Raw genomic sequence first — 22,368 nt, 5'->3', positions numbered from 1 at the left:
GTTTGAGAGGCTCGGCTGTAGCTGAAAGCAGAATTTAACCCACATTTCCATCTCCCAAATGTAATCTTGGCTATACATCCTGCTGAAATGTCCTTGAGCGAGAGTCCCCAGCAGATCCATGAGCGGGATGCTGGATGTCCACACAATTCGCAAACCCTCCATTCAGAGAATAAGAAGGACACTAATGAAACAGAAAAGACAGTTACTGTAAATCATAGCCATAGCAACCCTGTTTTATTCAGTTTGTTTGGGATATTTGGTGATTATTGCTACTAACAGACTGTTTTTGAAAACATAGGTCTCCATCATTTCAAATAAATGCTGACACCCTTATTTGTTTTTCAGTTTAACACATCGTCGGTTTGTTTTTTTGTTGCTAGGTTTTTCCTAGCGCAAGTATAGGCTGCTATGTCAGCGCCCATCTCCTTAAATGCTTAATATTTGTGTCCATTTTCAAGGAGCCCTGTAAAATACCTTTAGAAGTGTCTTCACAGTTTGCTGTCTTGGTAGTTGGTCTGTAGGCTGATATTATGTCAGGCAGGAATGACTCAGCGCTACAGGCTCACTTGAGTGGTTCGTATCAAAGGAAAAATCAAGAAATCTATTCAACAAAAGGGGCCTAAAGTGAGTGCTGACAAACGAATAGGACTTGAGCCAGGCAACATTCTCTCCGCCGCGAAGAAATGAAGACATGGAAAGGGGGCAGGTGCAAACGCATAAGACGAGAACTCGAGCATACCATTCACAGTCAGGAAACAGACATGCAGAAGGAGAAAGAGATGAGGACTACATGTACAGCTGTCATGTGAGGAAAGCTGGCATTGAACTTACCTTTATTTCTGTATTGAACCGGAGCTGTATGAGTTAAGACAACAGTAAACACAGATGCACTGATAAGATTCAAATGTTTACTTCAGACACACTGCATAACTCTCAGGCAGTTTTGGCTTTTCTTCACCATTTTTGTGTGAATTACTGGATCTACAAGACAAATATCCAATGTAATTGCATCCAGTTTAATTCATTGAGCTTCCTTTAACAAAATCCATCTTGCACAGTAAGGTGGTGGCCTTTCACTATTATACTATCTAGAGAAACCCAACAAATCTAAAGATTCCCTTTGAGAAGCTCTTTGGCAGCAGTAGGAAGAAAGAAATTCTCCTTTAACATGACTAAACTTCCAGCAGATCCAGGCTCAGGGATGGAAGTACACATTCGTGCATTATAGCTTCACTGAATATTTCATAGACTGTATTAAGAATATGGACATGTCCTCCAGGTGTGAAAGGTAGTCGATGTACAAGTGCCTTAAACCTGCATTCTTTTAAGCAGCCGGCAGGGGCAACTCTTCTAGTTGCAAAAACACATCTGATTGTTTTGAATAGAATAGAATAGAATAGAATAGAATAGAATAGAGTATGCTTTATTGTCATTATACAGTGTAAAACGAGATGTTTTTAAGTCTGTCTGTCCTCGCTTTAATACATCTGTAACGCCTTCCAGAGGGCAACAGATCAAAAAGCTGAGAACCAGGATGTGAACTGTCCTTGATGATGTTCTGAGCTCTATTCTGAGCAAGGCGGTAGTGGGGGGGCCTTGGGGGGCAACAAGGTGGTAGTGGGCGGGGGGGCAACAAGGCGGTAGTGGGGGGGGCAACAAGGCAGTAGTGGGGGGGGGGGGCGCATTATCTGCGTGTTGTAAATTATGGTCCCATTTAAAGTGGAAAAGACGTTAAAGCAGAGTGAACTTTAGAGCCTAGCAACCTTATAATTAGTAAGCACTTGTGTCACAGGTTCTCGCTCATCACATAATCTTTCAAAAATGTTAAAGACCTAGATATTGACAAACAAAATTCGTCTTTGATGTTTTAAAATGGTAGTCCCAAAACCAGGTGGTTTCAGCTAACTTTTGATTTGCAGTCTATGGTGAGTGAGCAACATGTTTAGTTTTGATGGACTTGCATTGACGCTTGAACGGGTCTGCACCTCCTTGTGTTTGCATTCTCATAGTTATAAATGGTTAAAGCTGGTGTAGGCAGTATTTTTTGGCATCTTTGAGCAAAAAATCTATACTAACCCTTCAGCATATTGTAATCAAGTAGCCTGAGTGTAAACTAGACTTCTGCACCTCCTTTTGGTGGCATTTCTGGGCTTATTAAATCCAGACAAATGACTCTCAAATGAAGGGGTTTGCAGATATTTTCTGATAAAAGCATTTTTTATATATCAAGTCATTGTCAATCTTTGCATCAATGCAAAACTATGGCTTGCAAATTAAGACTTTTATCTACCAGCATTCAATGTTACTGTACCAAAGAACCCTTCTAATTTGATGTGACATTTTAAAGGTACAGTACTATGTGCAGCTAATTGGATAGAATCCAGTTGCTTTGTTTTATGGTTATTCTGTGTTGAGATGATGCAAAATTTTTCAATGTATACTTAATATCTTTCAAATACATTTCTCTTGTGTTGTTTTTTTCACATAAATAAGACTATAAATGCATTAAATATAGGCAAGGGACATACAAGAGGTGGTTACACGTGTATTTTCAGTCTTGTTATAGATACTTGGTAGAAGGAAAATTAAAAACCAATGATCTACACTGTGACAGGAGACTTTAGCCAATCAGAGGTTTTTTGGCACTGATCAGCTGAGAGCACCGAAGCCTACGATAAGAGTTGGATGACTAATGTGAACATTTGAAGCCTGTGCATATGCCTGTGCTCCACTGGTGGTTTGTCTTTTCCAGATTGTTGTCTACCACAGCTTTTAAAGTAAAATTAAAAAAGATTTGTAGAAAAGCGAGTTTCAATTCCTCAAATTACCATGTTTTAAAAAGGTCTCATTCACCGGTGCTGAAATTCATGCCATATTTCCACCAGTGTCAACAAATGTTAATGCTAGGAAGCCGCACCGCTTAGTAAATGTTAACACTCGCACAAACACCTGTATTGATGGCATTAAATTGCTGGAGGCGTCTGATTATCACTCAACAACACAAACGCCTTGTAATTGGCTTAAATGTGTATTTGTTGCGAAATAGGTGTTTCATATTAGCTCCTTGAACCTATAAAACATGCACCACAGTCGGCTTGGTAGAAGACTTGGCCTGCACTGATAGATAATGCATAAAGGCCCCACAGCTGAATTAAACCCCTCTAAACCTTTTCTGAATGCTGCCTTTACTGTAAAGCTTCTCACGGACACCTGCAGAATACATCTGTGAGCTGGAAAATGCAATATTTGCATGATACACAAGCCCTTTTTTCCTTCCCCTTTCTGTGCGTGTCAGCCCGTTAGGTGATTCTTGTGTCTCAGCGGGTTCAGGTCTTTTGAGAGGTGACATGACGCTTCAGGCAAAGCAGGCAGACAAGGCGCTCATGGTGTAGGGGGGGATTTGCTTGCTGTTCTGTGCTCTGCCACTCGCTGCCAAATGTCTGCTGTCTCACCATGAGGGAATATGTGTTCATATATATCTGAGTGTGTGTGTCTTTCTTATCTCCTTTCGTCTCCTCCAGATCGGGACAGGCTTCAAGGATGAAGATCTGGAGCAGCATTACAAGTTCTTAAAGGTAAAATGGCACCGCATGACTGTCGCACTTACTCTGAGTCAACACTTGTTTCCTTGCATTGATGCCTGTATTTTTTAAAATCGTAACTCGAGTTTTAACTCCATTTCCACTCATTTTTGAGATTAAAAGAACCAGAATGAATTCTCCAGAAGACCTTTCATTCTACAAGTAACTGTGGATTAATTTGATTCTTCATTCATTCCATGTTTTCTGATATAAATGCAGATTTTTATGTCAAAATGAGACATCCAGTGTGTAGATTAACTCCTGAAGTATATCTCATTCTGTAATCAACACCTCAAGGTAAATTTACTTTGCCAAAGGAGAGAAATCATAGAAATAAGCTTGAGCTATTACAGAAAATATTTTACCCTCCAGGTTTGTTCACTTAGTTTATAATATAGTCATATACCACTTAAAAATAATTACAGAAATATCAATAATTTGGCTTCAGAGTACCCGTATTTGCTTGCAAATGTGTGAATTAGTCTCCATTTAGGAAATGTTGGGCAGAAACTATGAACTACTTCTGTTCCACAGTGGGGGAAAAAAAAAGCATTTAAAGGAACTGTGCGGGCGTGCTCTGACGTTCTGTAATGAATTGCTTTTTCAATTTACATTTGAAGAGGTTTGTTCCAGAGCAGCAGAACAGCAGCATTTGAAGAAATTGACAACTGCTCTGAAAATGATAGCTGTTGGGAGAATCAGAATTCATTTGAGTGTTCTGTTGACTTTATCAGCTAAATTTAGATTGGGAATGGAGGCTTTTAAAATGCAGCAATCTGTTTAGAAAAGTCACTAATTGTTCAATAATTCTGACTGTACAGACCTTCTATGCGCCATGGTGGGCTTTGTTTTTGTATCAAGTAATGTTATAAAGATTAAAGGCTTAGAGTCAGTGTTACAAACTGCTGCACAGTGCAGAATCACCACAGTGAAGCAGTGATTGAGAAGGTGCTGTAACCTTTTTTTTCCCCCAGACCAATACAGCCTGTACTGTAGTGCTTTGTAGTGAAGGTGATGGATGGTGAATTAAGGCATGCCGGTGGTGTGGCCATGTTGCTTTGGTTGCAGCACTGCTGCAGGCCTCAGGGACTCTAGACAAGGAGACGATTGGCTTTGTTCACACTCCTCTGGGTGGCGAGGTGTGTGCTTTAACGAGGCTCGCACTGATCCCGAATTTCTTCCTTTTTCTGATTTTATTCCCATACCAGGGGAGGATTTTGACCAGTCCAAATCTAACACCATTGCAGCTCAAACAATAGATCAATGAACCAATTAGTCGAATGACAGAAAAATCATCATGATTGATTCATTATTTAATTAATTTTCGGAGCAAAAAAATGGCAGATTTCACTGGCAACAGCCTCTCAAATGGAAAATATTTGCTGACTTTCTTAATGTTGTGATGGCAAACTGAATATCTTTGGATATATGTGAATGTTAATCAGACAAAACACAAAATTTGAAGGTGTCACTTTAGACTCTGAGAAATAATGGTGGACATTATTTTTTGTAGTTTTTGCCCTCAAATCTATTTATGAAAGTAACGTGCTCAGCAGTGACTGCTTAAATCTGGAAATACATGAAATGTGACAGAAAGAAGTAGGGCCCGATCGATTTATTGGCCAATTACAGTCAATTCGGGCGATCGTTTTAGTTTCTAAAATATGTTTATGTTCTGTATTCAAGATTCAAGACTCAAGATTCAAGACCTTTATTTATCACAAACACAATTATACACAGTATAATGCGCAGTGAAATGTAGTGTGCACCTGTTCCAGACCAAGACAGTAAAAATAATAAGAATAAGATATATAAGAAATAAATATATGTATATATCTATAAGCAAAATAAATATGAAAAATGTCAATAGTGCAAGGTAATATATATATTTACAGGGTGGAGTGTAAACAGTATGGTGGATAGGATTTGCAGGTTGATTGTCTATTGAGTCTGAGTCTGTTTCAGGTTCAGCAGGAGGACAGCCTGTGGGAAGAAGCTCCTCCTCCTCCTCTCTGTGTTTGCCTTCAGGCAGCGGTAACGCTGCCCTGATGGCAGCAGAGAGAACAATCTGTGGTGGGTGGGTCAGCTCACTAGCAATCTTCCTAGCCTTTAACGTGCAACATTTCTTGTAAATGTCCTGCAGGTTGGGGAGGGTGGTTCTGATGATGAGCTCAGCTGAGTGGACCACCCTCCTCAGGGCCAAGAAGTCCTGCTGGGTGCTGCTGCCCATCCAGGTGGTGATACTCCCAGCCAAAATACTCTCAATGGTGCAGGTGTAGAAGTTCCTGAGCACCTTGAGAGGGAGCTTAAAGTCCCTCAGGCATCTGAGGTGGTAGAGACGCTGTCGAGCTTTCTTCACCAGGGTGTTGATGTGACAGGACTACGCCAGGGTCCTGCATGATGTTAACACTCAGGTACTTGAAGCTCTCCACTCTCTCCACCTCTGTCCCGCTGATCCTGAGTGGGTGGTACGCTCTCTGCTGCTTCTTGCTGTAGTCCACAATCAGCTCGTTGGTCTTCCTGACGTTCAGGAGGAGGCTGTTGTCTCTGCACCAGTCCTCCAGGTGGATGATCTCCATCAAATAGTCCTCTTCGTTGTTGTTGGAGATCAGACCCACCACTGCTGTGTCGTCAGCAAACTTAATGATAGTGTTAGAGTCTGATGTGGACAAACAGTCATGGGTGTACAGTGAGTACAGCAGAGGGCTCAGCACAGAGCCCTGGGGGGCACCGATGTTCAGGGTGCGTGAGTGGGACAGGTGTTTTCCCACTCGAACCACCTGTGGTCTGCTGGTCAAGAAGCTGTGGACCCACCTGCACAGGGAGGAGGTGAGTCCGAGGTCCTGCAGCTTAGTGACCACTCTGGAGGGGATTATGGTGTTGAACGCTGAAGTCCATGAACAGCATTCGCACATAATTCCCCTTCCTAGTGTCCAGGTGGGCCAGGGCTGTATGTAGCAGGTGGTTGATAGTGTCCTCTGTGGATCTATTGGGCCGGTATGCAAACTGTAGGGGGTCCAGGGAGGCAGGTAGGGAGGAGGTGATGAAGTGTCGAACCAGTCTTTCAAAACATGTCATCGCCACAGAGGTAAGAGCCATGGGCCGGTAGTCATTCAGACAGCTGGGCTTGGCTTTCTTGGGGACCAGAACAATGACAGACTGCTTAAAGCACCTGGGGATGATGCACTGGGAGAGCGAGAGGTTGAATATTTCCGTGAACACCGGTGCAAGCTGGTTGGGACAGGCTCTCAGGACTCGACCTGTTATACCGTCAGGTCCTGCAGCCTTCTTGGTATTCACGTGTTGAAACAGCAGCCTCACATCATGCTCCTTCACGGTGCGCGTCTCCTCCTCTCGGCCAGGCAGGATGCACGCCTCTCCGTTGGGAGCCTCGAAGCGCACATAAAAATTGTTGAGTTCGTTGGCAAGAGAGATGTCAGCACTCACCATGGGCATCAGTGTTGCTTTATAGTCCGTCACAGTACTTAGTCCCTGCCATAGTCCCCTAGAGTTCCTCTGCTGCAGCTGTGACTCCAGCTTCTCCCCGTACCTCTGTTTGGCCTCCCTCATGGCTCTGCGGACGCCATACGTAGCGGCCCGGTAAGGTCCCATGTCTCCGGTGACGAGTCCTGTGTTGTAGGCGGCGGTGCGGGACTTCAGAGCGTGGCGGATGCCTTTGTTCATCCACGGCTTCTGGTTGGGAAACTCCCTGATGGTTCTTTTGGGGACGGTGTTATCCACTAGTTTCCCAATAAATCCCACAACCGTCTCCGTAAGCACACTGACGTCTTCACCAGAGTCCGCTGTCTCCAAGGCGTCCTGCAGGGCGGCCTCTGATTGCTCAGACCAAGAAGTATATTGCATATTGCTTTTAAAAAAGGTTTTATTACCAATGCATTTTTCTAAACTGTTTGTGGACAGTGATATTAGACTTTATAGTACACAGTTATTCCCCAAAACTGGAGTTATGCACCTTTTTTCCGAGTGAGACCGAGAACTTAGTGATGTATGTTAAAAACCTGTCTAGTTGTCTAAATGCTTGTATTTCTTATCACATTGGTGGTACAGTGTTGTAGAAATATCATTCAAAACTGTCAAACATTCAATTCTCTTATGGTGAGTGACCTTCACAAATTTGGTACAAAGCACGTTTCATAGCACTGACGCCACTTTTCTTTTTCCATTTTCTTGAGCTCTGTTAAGAATCTCTCTCCGAAAATCATTGCACGGTTCACATCAAAAGCCTCAATGAAAAGAGCAACGCCTGTGCGCTGACCCCTACCAATACATTGATTGAAATCAGCATCTTTTTCAGGTGAAGACACTTTTTAATGTGTTTTTAGTGTCCACTTGTTCCTCTTTTCATCAATGCTGTTTTCTAGTCCTTTTGTGCCTGTGATCCTCTAATGACTTTGCTCCTTCACAATTTCTTCTAGCACAACTAGAAGAAACTGTCCTTGTAGCTGTTGGTCAAAGAGATAATATTTCTAGCTTTTTTTTCCCTGATAAACAGTTTTTGTTAGAGAACTTACTACAAGTTAGAGCTGAAAAAAATATAAAATGTCTCATTTCATTTTGTCGATAGTTATTGATCATCTTTAATGACCCATTTTTAATTAAGACCAGCAGAAAAAATGTTTACTTTGAATTTAACCATGTTACCTTGTTTTTTTTAAAGTACAAAGGTGATAATTTTAATGGCAATGCAGCGATGAAATACACAAATACATACATTTACACACAGAAAAACAGAATAAATATGGACAAGGGAATGATCTCACCTTGATGCATATCAAATCAAGTACAGAGGGAAACATTTTCATGTTAAAACAGCTATGCAAAACACAAATAAATACATTTACTCACAGAAATACAGACAAGTAAGGACAAAGGAATGATCTTGAATTGATACCCATTAAATTAAGAGAGTACAGAGGTGATTTACACGCGGAAATAAAAAGAAGCATGAATAAAGGAATGATCCTACCTTGATACATTAAATAAAGAAAGCAAGTAAAGCCTGGAGGCGAATAAAGGACGACCAGGACGAAGCTGCCGCAGCACACTGAGGTTAAGTGGCTGCTCTGGACCTGTTGGGGACCCTGCAGCTCCACATACTTCCTGATGTCGAGTACCTCAGCCCTCAGAGCAAGCTGCCGGCATTGCGTTACATAAGTGGAAAAGGTGGTGGACACAGAGTTATTGCTGTTTCTGAACTGTAAGGGCAACCATCAGGACCTGCCGGCTGCAGCTCCCACCAGGGGAGGTTTGTGGGTGTGAAAGGGGGCCACAAGAGGCCCAGACGTCCATGGACTAGCATACCTTAGGAGACCTGCATGTGGTCATTATCAAGAGATACATAAGACTGTTAATGAGCCAGGAAGGCAGCATGTTTGGGCTTCATTTGTGCAACCAATCTTAGTGGTTTCTTTATATGTTTACATGGATGCATCATAAGTGAAACTACAATCTTTTGGGCAATTTTGTTACTGCCATTGATGAAGTGTTGAGGTGGTAGTACAGATCACAGCCATGGCTCAGGTGGTCGAGCAGCTTGTCCACTAATTGCAAGGTTGGCGTTTCGATCCATGGCCCTTCCATGTGCCAGAGTGTCCTTGGGCAGGACACTCACTGAACCCCAGATTGCTACTGATGGCAGGCGATGTCCTGCATGGCAGATCTCACACTACTGGTGTGTGAGTGTTTGTGACTGGTTGAATTAGAAACACATTGGAAAGCGATTTGTAGAACCTAGCTAAGGTCAAAACAGCGCTATTTATGAGGTACATCTCTAAGCTCTCGGCCTCACTCGGAAAAAAGGGGGCATTTTCGGGAATTGTCCACAAACATTCAAATATTTGAAACAATCAAAGACAAAGAGAGAAGAAAGCTTGGAGCTGGTGTGCTGTTGCTTCAGGACAATGTGTCCGTCCACACAGCTCATGTGGTAGAATCAACCAAATGTGGTTTTGAACTCTTGCCCCATGAATGTTATCCACCCAACCTGCACAGTGTGACTCCTGTGTTTTTCCCAAACTGAAATCCCACATGTGGTCGTCATCTTCAGACTGATAATGAAGTTGTGCATGCTTTTGAAGAGTATTTGGAAGTTGAAGATGTCACCTTCTTCGATGAGGGATAGTGAAGTTGAACATTAAATGGATCGAGTGCATTGGAGTTACAGGAGACTATATTGAAAATAATACAATAATAGAACAATCTTTCTCCTGTGATGTTTTCTGGTGAAGCAGAGAACTTTTTGAAGTGCCCCGGACTATTATTTTATTGCCAAGCTGTGCTAAATGCTAAATTACTGTTAACACACTTTCAACCACATGCTAATATCGCTTCCTAGTCCATTGTTTCATGTCAGATAATCTTTGTACAAACTGTGTAGCTCTCCCAGCTCTAACAATGTACTTGATTTTAATTACCACCTCACCATAAATATGTCACATACAAGTGTGACTTATTATACATGTAATAATGTGTAAGAAGTGCTCCAAACACTTCTCACTGAATGCTTGGAGGACTAAATGCCTAACAATCAACACTTAACAGCTACTGAAATAGTTTTGACACATTCATATACCAACTTTTTAGTCTTATGTAAAGTGATAATGCAGTGTTGTGGAAGGCGTGTGAAATAGCACCATTGGTTTTCATCAACTCTACCTAATGCTTGACCTATGGACTGAATAGTCTATTTAATATATAGTTGAATCTGCGCATCCTTAAGTGTAACTGAGAGGCCACAGGTGTGATCCCTGACAGAACTCAGGACTATCAGCAGCTATATTTTATAAGACTCTACACGCCTACTGGCTCACTCATTGTAATTCACTGTGTATTAGAGTGTCACTTGAATGCCTACAGTATAAATAATGTGTGTGGAGAAAAACGGCACCGCCACTGCCGGAGCTTTCTTTCCAGAGCATTACTTAACTATGACCCACTTCTGTGGATACTGCGGCAGTCTAATTAACATTACACTGTTCCATTCGCTAAAAGTGGTTGTTTTACGCCCAAAACGAGATGGATATCTTTTAGTAACAGAGTGACACCTACACTGACAGAATGATTGCTCATGTCAAAGTTAAATAGGCTCCATTAAATATCGCAGAAGTTGGCAGTTATTCTCGGTCTGCTTACAGAAACAGAAACATCAGCCCGAGCTCAGTTGTCAGGTTTTCTGATTTTATTTTATTTTTTCCCAATCCTGAGAGGTGAATATCAGGTAACAGGAACGTGCATTTCAAGCTGTTCCTGAATGAAATCTTTCATGTAGGTGTATGATAATGTGGTTTTGAAATTACCCTCTCATGTTGCCCCCCCAGGCAAGCTTGCATCATTTTGATATGAAAGTGCTGAAGCTCTGTGTTACCTCCTGTGATGTGATTGTGAGGCAGCGGGACAATCCAGAGGGGCAACCAAAGCCACTCTGTCACTGTCTTTTTTTTTTTTTTTTTTTTTTTTTAAACGGGTTCACTGTGAATGCATTGGCCTGTTTTTACACTGAATTGTCTGTGTGTATGTACGGTGTGTGTGCACTATGGGAGCAGCGGTTCCTACTGTCGCCTTACGGTGAGAAGGGCCAGAGTTTGAACCTAGCGGAAGCTTTTCTGTGTGACGTTTGTGTGATCTCCTTGTGCATGTGTAGGTTCGCTCACAGCCATGCTGATGGATTAATTGGTGATTCTAAATTGTCTGTAATTGTAAATGTGTGTTAACCCTATGATGAACTAGCGACTTGTTCAGGGTTTGTTCTCCTCTTGCAATGTCAGCTGGAATAGAGCGATACAGCTGCACAGTTATTGTCACAGCAAATGAACTCAAATGCGTCACGCTGCAACTTTTTTTGTGCTGCTCGATACAAAAAGAAAACTCACATGGTTCTCATTTTCCATGATTAGTCTGTGATAAAGCATAAATTCGTCGGAGTCAAGTTTTTTGTTTTATTTTGCTATATCAAGTTTAAAATGTATTCCTTTATCAAGTTTAAAATTTAAGTTCAATATCAAAATTTGGTGATAGGCAGATGAGACTTGTGTCCAGTGAAAATGAGCAAGGAGCAAATTGTGTTGCAGAAAGAAATGCAGAATTACTAGTAAAGAAATAGTTTGGCTACAGAAAGAATAAGAAAAGCGCTCCAAGGCTGCTCAGTTGTTTTATCATTTCCAACGACTGAAATCTTGAAAAAAGTCATTGCAGAAATGACGGCACTATAGAATGTGGCCATTTAATATAGATGTACCTACAAACAAAATGACCGTGTATGTGCACGTTTTGTAGAGAAAACGAATTGTGACCTAAATATGTGGCAGGTTGTGGGAACTGATAGGACTTGGAAACACCCCCACAATTTAATCAATTATTCCTTGTATGATTTAAGACAGATAAGTCCCGATAAACGGTCAATTTGTAGTCGGATTAATCATGTGATTGTCACCTGGCAGCTGACGTAGTGTTCACTTGTTGTCATAGTTACAGTGACGCTGTACTGCTATCTTGCAGTGATACAGAAATCTTTAACAAATCCGTGGATCCAGACTATAAGTCGCATCACTGCCGAAATCTAACCATTTGGTCCATGTGTCATTTCTGACCTTCTCTGAAAATTTCATCCAAATTCGTTTGTCCATGTTTGAGTAATGTTGCTAACAGACAAACCAACGCCGATCGTCACATAACTTCACACACCGAGGTTTCAGCTACTTGGCGCAGTAATGATTCTGACTCAGGGTCGACCGATTATTGAGGCAGATGTTTGTCATTTTCTCATTAATGGTATTGTTATTTTTATTTGTTTTCTCACAATCTGTTCTTACATAACATTTATTATTTATCATTTCCAAATAATAACAATAATAATAACTTTATTTATAAAGCACCCTTAAGAACAGCGTTCACAAAATGCTTCTACAGTCAAAACATGCAATACAGACAAACAGGACAGGAGGAGACTAGGCAGAGCAGTCAATTAAAATGAATGGTAAAAATGTTGATATGTTAAATGAATAATTAGCTGGATTAGCATGCATATCACACAACGGAACGTGGCAGTTTAAAAATGAAAGAAGATGATGGAGGGTTAAAAGTTAGAAATGAAAAATCCAAAAATTTGACAATTACAAAATTAGAGACAACTTCACACTAAGGAACGAGGCAGCTACAATAAAAATAAAAAAAAAAAACAAGAGAACATATAAAATAAACAGATATAATACAGAATAAAACTAATTAAAGCTTATTAAAAATCAGCAATTGGTCTTTCTTGATTACCAGTAATCAATCTTAACACCAACCCTGAAAAAAACAGATTGGCCAGTCCCTATTGTTGACTGAAAGCAGTAACTCTGTCTGCAGTGTCGTTAAATTGTTGCCACCACACAAAGTGACATGATAAATTAGTTTTGCCGTGTAAATCAACATGACAAAGCTCTGTATGACGAGTGCAATGCCAAGCCTGAATGTATTCCCAAGTAAAAAGCTATTTTGGATGCCTTTGCCAGTGTTATGCCTGTAAGAATGGCTTTTTTTCAGCTTCAAAAGATGAGGTTTTTTTTTTATTTCTATGCAGATGCACTCCTCTACATTATCACCACAGTCGATCTAGAATGATTAATTTCTTCCAAATAGTTATGCAAATCATCAGGTGAAAATTCCGTCATATCAATATGTATCGCAGAAAAACAAAATCTCACAATGCCAGTATTTTCCATTATCAAGCTCTTGCGACACTAGTTCTATTCTTCCACGAGTCTCTTGAAAGCGAACACCTTTGATTCTGGGAGCTTTCTGCAATTCTTTGATGTTTTACTTAAAATTAAAATCACACAAACAGTAATTATTTCTTTTCTGTCCTCTAGGAGCACATTTTGCCAAAACCCCGTGCCTACTACCGCGTCGACCAGTCAGCCGAGCCCGACGTCTGGCTGGATGCTGTGCAGGTTTGGGAGGTGAAGTGTGCCGACCTCTCACTGTCACCCGTCTACAAAGCCGCCATGGGAATGGTCTGTACTGCATTCTTAATACCCACCTCACCCATGTGTTTCCGCTGATAAATTCTGCCAGTTATGGGCTGTTGCCTTCAGTGAAAACTCATAATTAGTGCCACTTAATTGAGTTATTAAAAAATGCTGTAAAAGATGCTGGATTTAATAGAACAGATACTTGTCTGTTAGCTGTAGTTTGGCTGCATGTCGGACACAGAGTCCCACAGCGCACATAAAAAAAGCTTTGCTCTAACATCGGAGGTATAAAATCCTAATTTTAATTATGGTGAAAGGAAAATTGCGCTGTTATGGATTAATTCTACCTGAAAAAAATTAACATTTATTCATAAATATGCTGGTTTTAAAGTTCCCAGGCAGTTCATGGTGTTGTCAATAAACGTTCATTTGCAACGTTCCTTGTAAACACTTGAATATGAGATGGTTGAATGAGTTGTTCCAAACAAAAAGAAGATCAGGAGTATCAACTTGAGTAAATTCTAAGGCCAGTTTGTGGCTTCAAACATAATGTAGCTACAGTTTTTTCCTGCAGAATTTGCCTTGAAAAAAAGTACTTTAGTGGAAACATCTTCACAGTTACAGTGACCATATTGATTAATTCACATTTATTCATGATGGCGTCTCTTTCTGTATACTTAAAACTCGCATGTAATCGATTGGTAGATCCTAACATATGAATAGCTGCAGTATTAGAGTAAAATGTCCCATCATGCTCAGTTCTCAGTGTTGATGGATCTCGACAACCCGCGTCCATTAATATTTTGCTCGTGTTCCATTTACATGAATATTGTCTTCATATTGACTTAAGTAGAAGTTGTGCTTTAATGCCACTGTGGTATAGTGGAAAGTTTTTTTTTATTCACCAGAAACCTCACAGATTTCATGAACAATTGGATTATTATCTATTATATTTGGAACCATCTCAGTTCTTACAAAATGCCTTTGGCACATGGACTTTTGCAGCTAAAATTTGACCATTATAAAAGTCTTGAATACGGTTATTCGTGTTCAAACAGTTCTGGTTATTCTGAAAAAGAAAAGATGCACTACATCAATTTTTGAAGGTAATAAAACACCTAGAGAGGCTTATAGATTGAAGTTGGACAAAAGCACAGTTTCTGGAGATGGAATTGAAATCGTTTGATGTTTTCAAACTTTGAACTAAAGCAGTGTTATTATGTTTCAAAGCAGTAGAACTACCCAACAAATAATTGAATAACCCTTTAAAGGACAGCATAAGTTGAAAAAAATGTTCACTAGAGCTGCATACTGTGTGTTAGTTGTGATTCTGGCTCCCTGTCTGTCCTTAGGTGGATCCAGAAAAGGGAATTTCTCTGAGATTCCCCCGTTTCCTTCGGATTAGAGATGACAAGAAGCCTGAGGATGCCACAACCGGATCTCAGGTACATGACGTCAACTGTTTTGTGAGAAGAAAACACAGACAAATGTCAAATACACATTTTAAGCACCAAACATTCCTCCTAGAGAGCGTTTATTGGACCAGGAGGTCAAACACAGTCAGCATTCAACAGCGTAATAATTGCTGTAACCCAGTAAAAACTGAATCATATGATTGTTTGGCCACATTACTCAAAGTGGCGTATAAGGTTGGTGCATCATCATCACTGTGGTCAATTCACAGGAGCTGTCCTGTAAAATTTCAAGGGTGAGCAGCGCTGCAAGGACAGTCTGGTTTTTTTATAGCGATACGGGTTTATGTAGTCGCCTCCCGCTGCACTTCGAACAAAGCTTTACAGTCAGGAAGAGCTGCTCCTCTGGGGGTTTAGTGGAGGGTCGGAGCTGTATATTGTGTGGCAGTGAATTATATAATACAGTAGAGATGTGCAGGTCAGCAGCACATTTGCCTTAACACACAGATTTACATACACGACTTCTACATGCAACTCAGCGTGACATAAAATCACTAATTCTGTCTTTGCATAATGACTGCAAATTATGTCAAAAGCCTACGTCAAGTTTCAGCAGTTTGTTTAGATGTTTGTGTTTATTCCAAGCAGAAGTCAAGTTCCTTGTGTGTGACCTCCCTGCTGACCCACCAGCACATGATTTTTTCATGACTGTACCAGACTGACCCGGCACACAGTGAGCCCACACATCCCCATGCAGCTGTATATGATACGGAATACCTTATAAAGGCAAACTGACCTTTTTCTTGAAAGTCACCGCTTCAAGTTACCTTGAAATGTATGGACCAAAGCACCCAGTATTTCTGCTTTCAGACCAGTTCTGCATTGGTTTTTGAAAATACAGGCTCCATTTCTTTTCACACCTGTGTCACTTACCTTTATTTAAAATCAAGGTGAGTCTGTTTGGTGAAAAAACACACATGAGGACCTTGTGTTTATGCTTTTGCTGCCTGTTTACCACCATTTGATGAAAACTTGCGTACCCAGAGAGATTTTCTTTGTATGTAGACCAAGAAGTAGATTTTTTTAATGCAGCTTTACTTCTATATGGAACAGATTTTATCTTATGAATTCATTTTGACGATCAAAAGCCATCATACGTGGGCAGCTGTGACTCAGGTACGAGCAGGAAATCTGCATAGCCATTTGCAAGGTTTTACAAATGGCAAGATCCAGAAATGGAGCCATGGAATAGCTTTAAACCAATCCAGAAGCAATCCAGCAATGAGATTAGCTGTCAGGCAGTAATACACTGCCCGTCCAAAAACAAAGTCGCACACTCTAATATTTCATTGGACCGCCTTTAGCGCTCAGAACGACACACATTTGCCGTGGCATCGTTTCGATAAGCTTCTCCAATTTCAGAACATTTATTTCTGTCCAGAGTTGGATTAATTTTCTACCAAGATTTTATATTGATGATGGGAGAGTCGGACCGCTGCACAAAGTCTTCTCCAGCACATTCCAAAGATTCTCAGTGGGGCTGAGGTCTGGACTCTGTGGAAGACAATCCATCTGATGCTCCCTGAACCACTCATTCACAGTGTGAGCCCCGTGAATTCTGGCATCGTCATCTTGGAACATGCCTGTCCCATCAGGGAAGAAAAACCCCATTGATGGAAAGACCTGGTCATTCAGTATCTTCAGGTAGTCAGCTGACCTCATTCTTTGGTACCATAACGTTGCTGAACCTGACCAAACCCCAGATCATAACTCTAACCCCCACAGGCTGGTAGGCACTAGCCATGATGAGGGCATCACTTCATCCACCTTTCTTCTTACCCTCATACGTCCATCACTCTGGAACAGGGTAAAAGTGGACTCATCAGACCACATGACCTTCTTTATTTGCTCCAGAATCCAATCTTTATGCTACCTAGCAAATTGAATTCTTTTTTTCTTATTAGCCATGGTGACAAGTGGTTTTCTTATAGCTACACGGCTGTTTAGTCTCAATCCTTTGAGTTCCCTTTGCATTGTGCGTGTGGAAATGCTCTTACTTTCACTTTTAAACATAGCCATGAGTTCTACTGTTGATTTCCTACGATCATCTCAGAGTTTCTTCCGACCACATTTGTTCCTCAGAGATGATGGTTCACCACTATCCTTCAGGGTTTTAATAAAGCGTTAGACGGTTCTTAACCCGATTTTAGTAGTTTCAGAAATCTCCTTAGTTGTTTTCTTTGCTTGATGCAGGCCGATAATTTTACCTTTCTGAGACAGACTTACATCCTTTCCGTGACCACAGGATATGTCTTTCAACACAGTTGTTTAAAAAATGAGAAGCTCCTCACTGCATCAGCTAGGTTCAAATAAGTTGTTGCCAGCTGAAACGTATTCATCTCTGCAGTGTTATCCCATGGAAGGCTCTTACCTATTTGCTTAGTTACATCTAAGTGGTGACTTATTTTTTTGGACAAGCAGTAATACATGAGAATCCTGGTTTTAAATCGACATTATTTGAATGTGATCAGATCAGTTTTCGTTTGTTTCGAGCAGACAGGGATGTAGTACTAATCCTGGACACTACCTGCTCACCGTCTCTCATCTCCATCACTGTCTCTCTTTTTATCTCTTCACTTCCCAAAGTTGATCTTTGATTGATGGAGTCTTTCAACCCTCTGAACCTCGAACTGTTTCTTTACTGCTGTCACATTTTTATTCACTCTGGACTCATTTTTTACTGCAACATAAAGTCCAGCATCTCTCAGGAAATGGCACAAACATGACTAGAAGTCAAAAGAACTCCAATATGTTTTCTCTGCTTTATGACACGGTTATAGTGTGGAATTCTTTGATTAATTGAATCAACATGTACAACATTTGTCTAAGTGCCCACAAATGTTACCAATACTGGGGAAAGGTGGTGGCTGTACATGCGATAGATATTTTACTACTTACATTTTTAATTTGTTTCGATATCTGCTCTGGTGTAAACACTGCCTGCAGTCCAACCTAGAAGCCCTAAATTTTTGACTTGTGGAGAATTTTAAGTTTTTAACTAAATTTGTGAAGTGCAGACAGTTTATTTTTTAGCATTTTTTTAGATGACGCGCATAGAATATAGTGATTTTTGAGGAAATATCACGATTTTAAGCTTAGATTGAGTTATTTTTCCCCAGAAAAACTAACGATTCATCCTCTTTTTACAGTTTCTAGCTCTGATAAATGGTGCAGTTTTGTCCTTTTTTGTTTTGTTTTGTGTTTAAAGACGCCTTTTTAAACCTGCTGGCAGATTTTGATGTGCTGATGGTTCATTTTCACTCTAATATTAATATGCAAATGTTATTGGCCTCTTCTAGAACGATCTTGCAATGAAAATAAATATAGAGATATCTCATTTTTAACATGCATTTAAAGCTTTTAGATTAACAGAAGTAAAAGAAACACATTTCAGCTTTCATTTTCTTTTTTGTCTGTCTAACAATGGATGGATAGAATTAAAGTTTTTTCAATCAAATGACAATAAGCTGGCATCATCAACGGATGGCAACCGCAGTTGCATGTCTGTTTTGTTGTCATAATCAAATAACCACCATCTTGTGTAAAGATTTTGTACCAATGACAAAATCATCCACTTCAGCCACATTATTATCTACACTTTGAAAATAACACCAAGCTCCTGATGTTGCTTTGTAAACCACTGAGGTGAAAAGTTGCTCTACAAGTGCAATACTTTTAATTTATTGGTTATTATTTTTATTTTTGCTCTGCAGATTATTTTGGTACAGAATGAATTTGTATAAGATGTAAGATAGAAAAGCTGGAACCAGAAAACCAGACAGCATCTTTTGCAAAAGACAAAGAAAAGTACAACTACAATCAGTTGAGTCAATAAATTAATAATTGTTTAGGACATACCGTTTTGATTTTAGGGAAGAAATTAAATACTGCGTTCAAAATGTTCCTGCTCCTGCTCTTTTATTATTGTAAATTAAATGTGTTGAGCTTTTGCACCTGACTTGACTTTGATGGCAAAGCTTGACATCACCTTGAGCTCTGAAAAGTCACAACATTTTTTTCAAATTCCCTGCATTCAAATATCAGTCCAAAAAAGATGTTTGGTTTAACCTACTGCTACAAGTACTGCATTATTTAGTCTGTTTTCAATTTTCAGTCACTAGCAGCACTGCATTTTCTCCTTGGAGGTTAGTGTAAGAATTGTATCAAAACTGAAATATGCTCTCTAGAAAATAAGTTGAGGACTTTTACTCCCTGAAGCACAGAATAGCTGATTTATTTTTTTTTTATTTTTTTTTTTCCATTGTGATAATTTATTTGCAGATAGATTCCTCACTCTGACTGTAGGCCTGAATATTTTTCTTGACTTATCTATTAATCATTTTTGCTCTATAGTATGCCCAAAAATGTGTCCAAGCTCATATTTTACAATTACTTTTTGTCCAACCAGCTGCTCAAAACTTACAGATATTCATTTATCACATGTAGCCAAAAGTAGCAGTAGTTTATCACAGCTGGGAAGCTCTAAATGGAGATTATTTGACTATTTATGTATAAATAATTGAATCAATATACCGTTTAAAGTCAAATCAGGTGTTCATAATCAGTGATAAATAGGTTATGCAAATTTAGCTGTATGCTCGGCATGCACTCTATTGAAATTTTCTGTAATTCTTATTGAAACCATTAAAGAATTCAAATGCTGCAGCCTGTTAGTAAAAACAGACTTGGACCTGTTTACTTTAAAGTATGGAAAAAAAGAGAATATTCATTGAAACATGTGCAACATAATCAGAATCAAACTAAATTACTATTTAAAGCTTCAGAAGCAGTAAAAATTGCACACAGTTATGCTGCATTTCTTTCGCTTTTCGGCAAAACTGTATTGACATGTCACATGACCTTCCCTTCTGCCCAGTGTGAGCGCCATATGGCGGCCGGTCCTTTGACTACATAAGACCAGATTCTGTCTGCAGACAAGCTGAATAAAATGTGACCTGCTACTTAACACATCGTACACGTTTAGTACAGTTGGCAGTGTCTGCTCAGATTTCAATACTAACCATCCTAGCATGCGAAAGCTAATGGACAACAACTGGTGCACCACCTTTACATTCCAGCTACACCTCAGAGTCTTGAATTTTCTTTCTTGGAGTCTAATACGTTTAAATAAAAAGGCTGAACCAAAAAATCTCAAGAGTTTGGTATACAAGACACTTTGCCTTTTTACCGCCAACACATCTGCTGGCTCTATGACTCTTTTACATCTATAAATATAATCTACTGCCATTTGTAAATATCAGTGTACTTGCACACCAGCCAGGCAGTATTATTGTACTGTCCATCGCACTGCATTGCTTGTTTCTTTGTGTCTTGTTTCCCTCCATTTCCCCCAGGGTCTGAGAAAAACTGCATTTTAATCCCGTCTATGTCCTGTACATATGACAGAATTGACAAAAAAATTGACTTTGATGCAGTATTCAGTTTGGGGTGAATACACTATAAAGTTTGACATTGCCCAAAATTTGCCATTAAGGATACTTTAATGTCTTCTGTTAATCGGAATAAAACTCCGGTCAAGAGTAAAGCACTACCAACATCAGGAGCCAGATGTAATCTGGTTACGTTTGGCTCTGGTTCGCTAACATGCTCACTGCTTACCTCTTTTTTTATAGAGAGCCGGTTGTCTGTTTCTTCCTGTTAAAAGGGAGTTTTTTTCTTGCCACTGTTGCCTTAGGGCTTGCTCTGGGGGTTCAGGCTTTACAAAACCCATGAGGGGTTTTGTAAAGCGTCTTGAGACGATCTGAAATGTAATTGGTACTATAGAAATAAAATTTAATTGGATTGAATTGAAGCACTTTGAAGTTTGACCACCTACTAAACATTTTTGGACTCAGTTTCCTGCATCCAAAGTTTCCCCTGGCTGCACAAACGCTAACTAACATCCAACACCTTCCTCTCAAGTCAAGCCAGCTTCATTGTGTATCAGGACATTCTCACACAGATTTAGAGTTTTAATGAGGCCCAGAAAATTCATCTCAGGTCTGGATTGCATTTTTTTAAAAACATGTTCTTACCTCAACCCAAATTGATGTGTCATTATAAGGCCTGAATCATTTGATAATGTGAAATTTCACTAACTTAAATTAACAACCATCTGTTACACATAAAGTCTAGATATGTGCTTATTACAGTTGGGAATCCAGTTGGAGCGCCGGCTGCATCTAAATGATGCTTCTGTCAGTTGTTATCTGTGAAGATGCGCTCACACCCGCTGGTACAACATGTCGTAGGAAATGATTTTACTGAAACTTTACCTCATTCAAGTCGAAAGGAATTAGGAAAACACGAACATAAGCCAGAACACGTTGGACGTGCTTGCTTTCAGGCTGAGAATCAAAGCTTTACCTTGATCTTGTGTAGGAGAAATAATGTGATGTTTCATTGTTTTCCTCCTCACTGTGCCACCCTGCTGTACTGGCACCCATACTGCTGATTCTGAGTGGGCCTGTTGTTGGCACATTATTCACTGTCCCGCCTTCCTCCCTCTCACCCCCCAAACCCTGATGAGCTCAAGCGAACACAACCTCTGTCTTCCAGTCAGCAGCTGGGAGTCACCGACTTCAAAGGCGGGATATGAATAATCAAACTGTTATTTTTAGCATTTGCTCTTCATGTTACTGACCTGACTTCATGATCTTCTCCCTCCCCTTTCGTTCTGCTCTCCATCTTACATGCAAACCCCGTCCTCCCCTCTTTCTATCTCAATATCTCTTCCTCCCTCTCAACCTCTGCAGATTGCTGATTTGTACAAGAAGCAGCAGCAGATTCAGAATCAGGGGGATAAAGCTGACCCAGAGGACTACTACTGATCATCTGTAGTCATCAGCAGGGAATAATAAATAATGGAAATTTCAATGTAATTGTAAATAGCTTTGTTCTTTTGTGCACTGTTGAATGAAAATAAAGGATCTTGCCAGTTTTAAGCATCCTGTAATTTGTGTTATCGATTTATCAAAGCTGTTCCTGTACTGACTATGATTTTCTTTTGCGAGACGAAATTGCGTAAACATCTTTCCACGTATGGTGCACATAGATTGCTAAAATCTGCATCGACTCAGCAGTTACAGCAAACCTGCTGGTAATAGATGCCTATCAGAAGTTCCCTGTGCAGAAGTGCCCAGCAAAACATTAAGACGTGCTGCTGGCATACCAATACTTTAAACTGGTCTGATTTCTGCTTGAAAAGGCAGCAGCAAAGTACATTCAGCGTGTGCAGTAATAAGAGGACAAGCCAAGGAGATTTCCGACTGCCTGAAACGTTATTAGAAGTCGAAAAAGATGCGGGAGCTGACAGTTGCTCAAACAGCAGGACAAAAGAGAGGC

General features: G+C 40.2%; 1 protein-coding gene across 1 annotated transcript in view; it reads left to right on the top strand.

The window, feature by feature from the left end:
- lig1 (ligase I, DNA, ATP-dependent) overlaps positions 1–21,968 on the top strand; it is an 80,122-nt gene extending 58,154 nt beyond the window's left edge. Inside the window, exons 24-27 of the mRNA XM_023279319.3 lie at positions 3,522–3,575; positions 13,451–13,594; positions 14,905–14,997; positions 21,780–21,968. Coding sequence (XP_023135087.2) covers positions 3,522–3,575; positions 13,451–13,594; positions 14,905–14,997; positions 21,780–21,854 — 366 coding nt within the window. The 3' untranslated portion in view covers positions 21,855–21,968. The remainder of the gene's footprint in view (positions 1–3,521; positions 3,576–13,450; positions 13,595–14,904; positions 14,998–21,779) is intronic.
- The last annotated feature ends 400 nt before the right edge of the window (positions 21,969–22,368 follow it).

Source organism: Amphiprion ocellaris, chromosome 10 (genome assembly GCF_022539595.1).
Source record: "Amphiprion ocellaris isolate individual 3 ecotype Okinawa chromosome 10, ASM2253959v1, whole genome shotgun sequence".
Lineage (NCBI taxonomy): Eukaryota > Metazoa > Chordata > Actinopteri > Pomacentridae > Amphiprion > Amphiprion ocellaris.
This window is presented reverse-complemented; position numbering and strand designations above follow the sequence as displayed.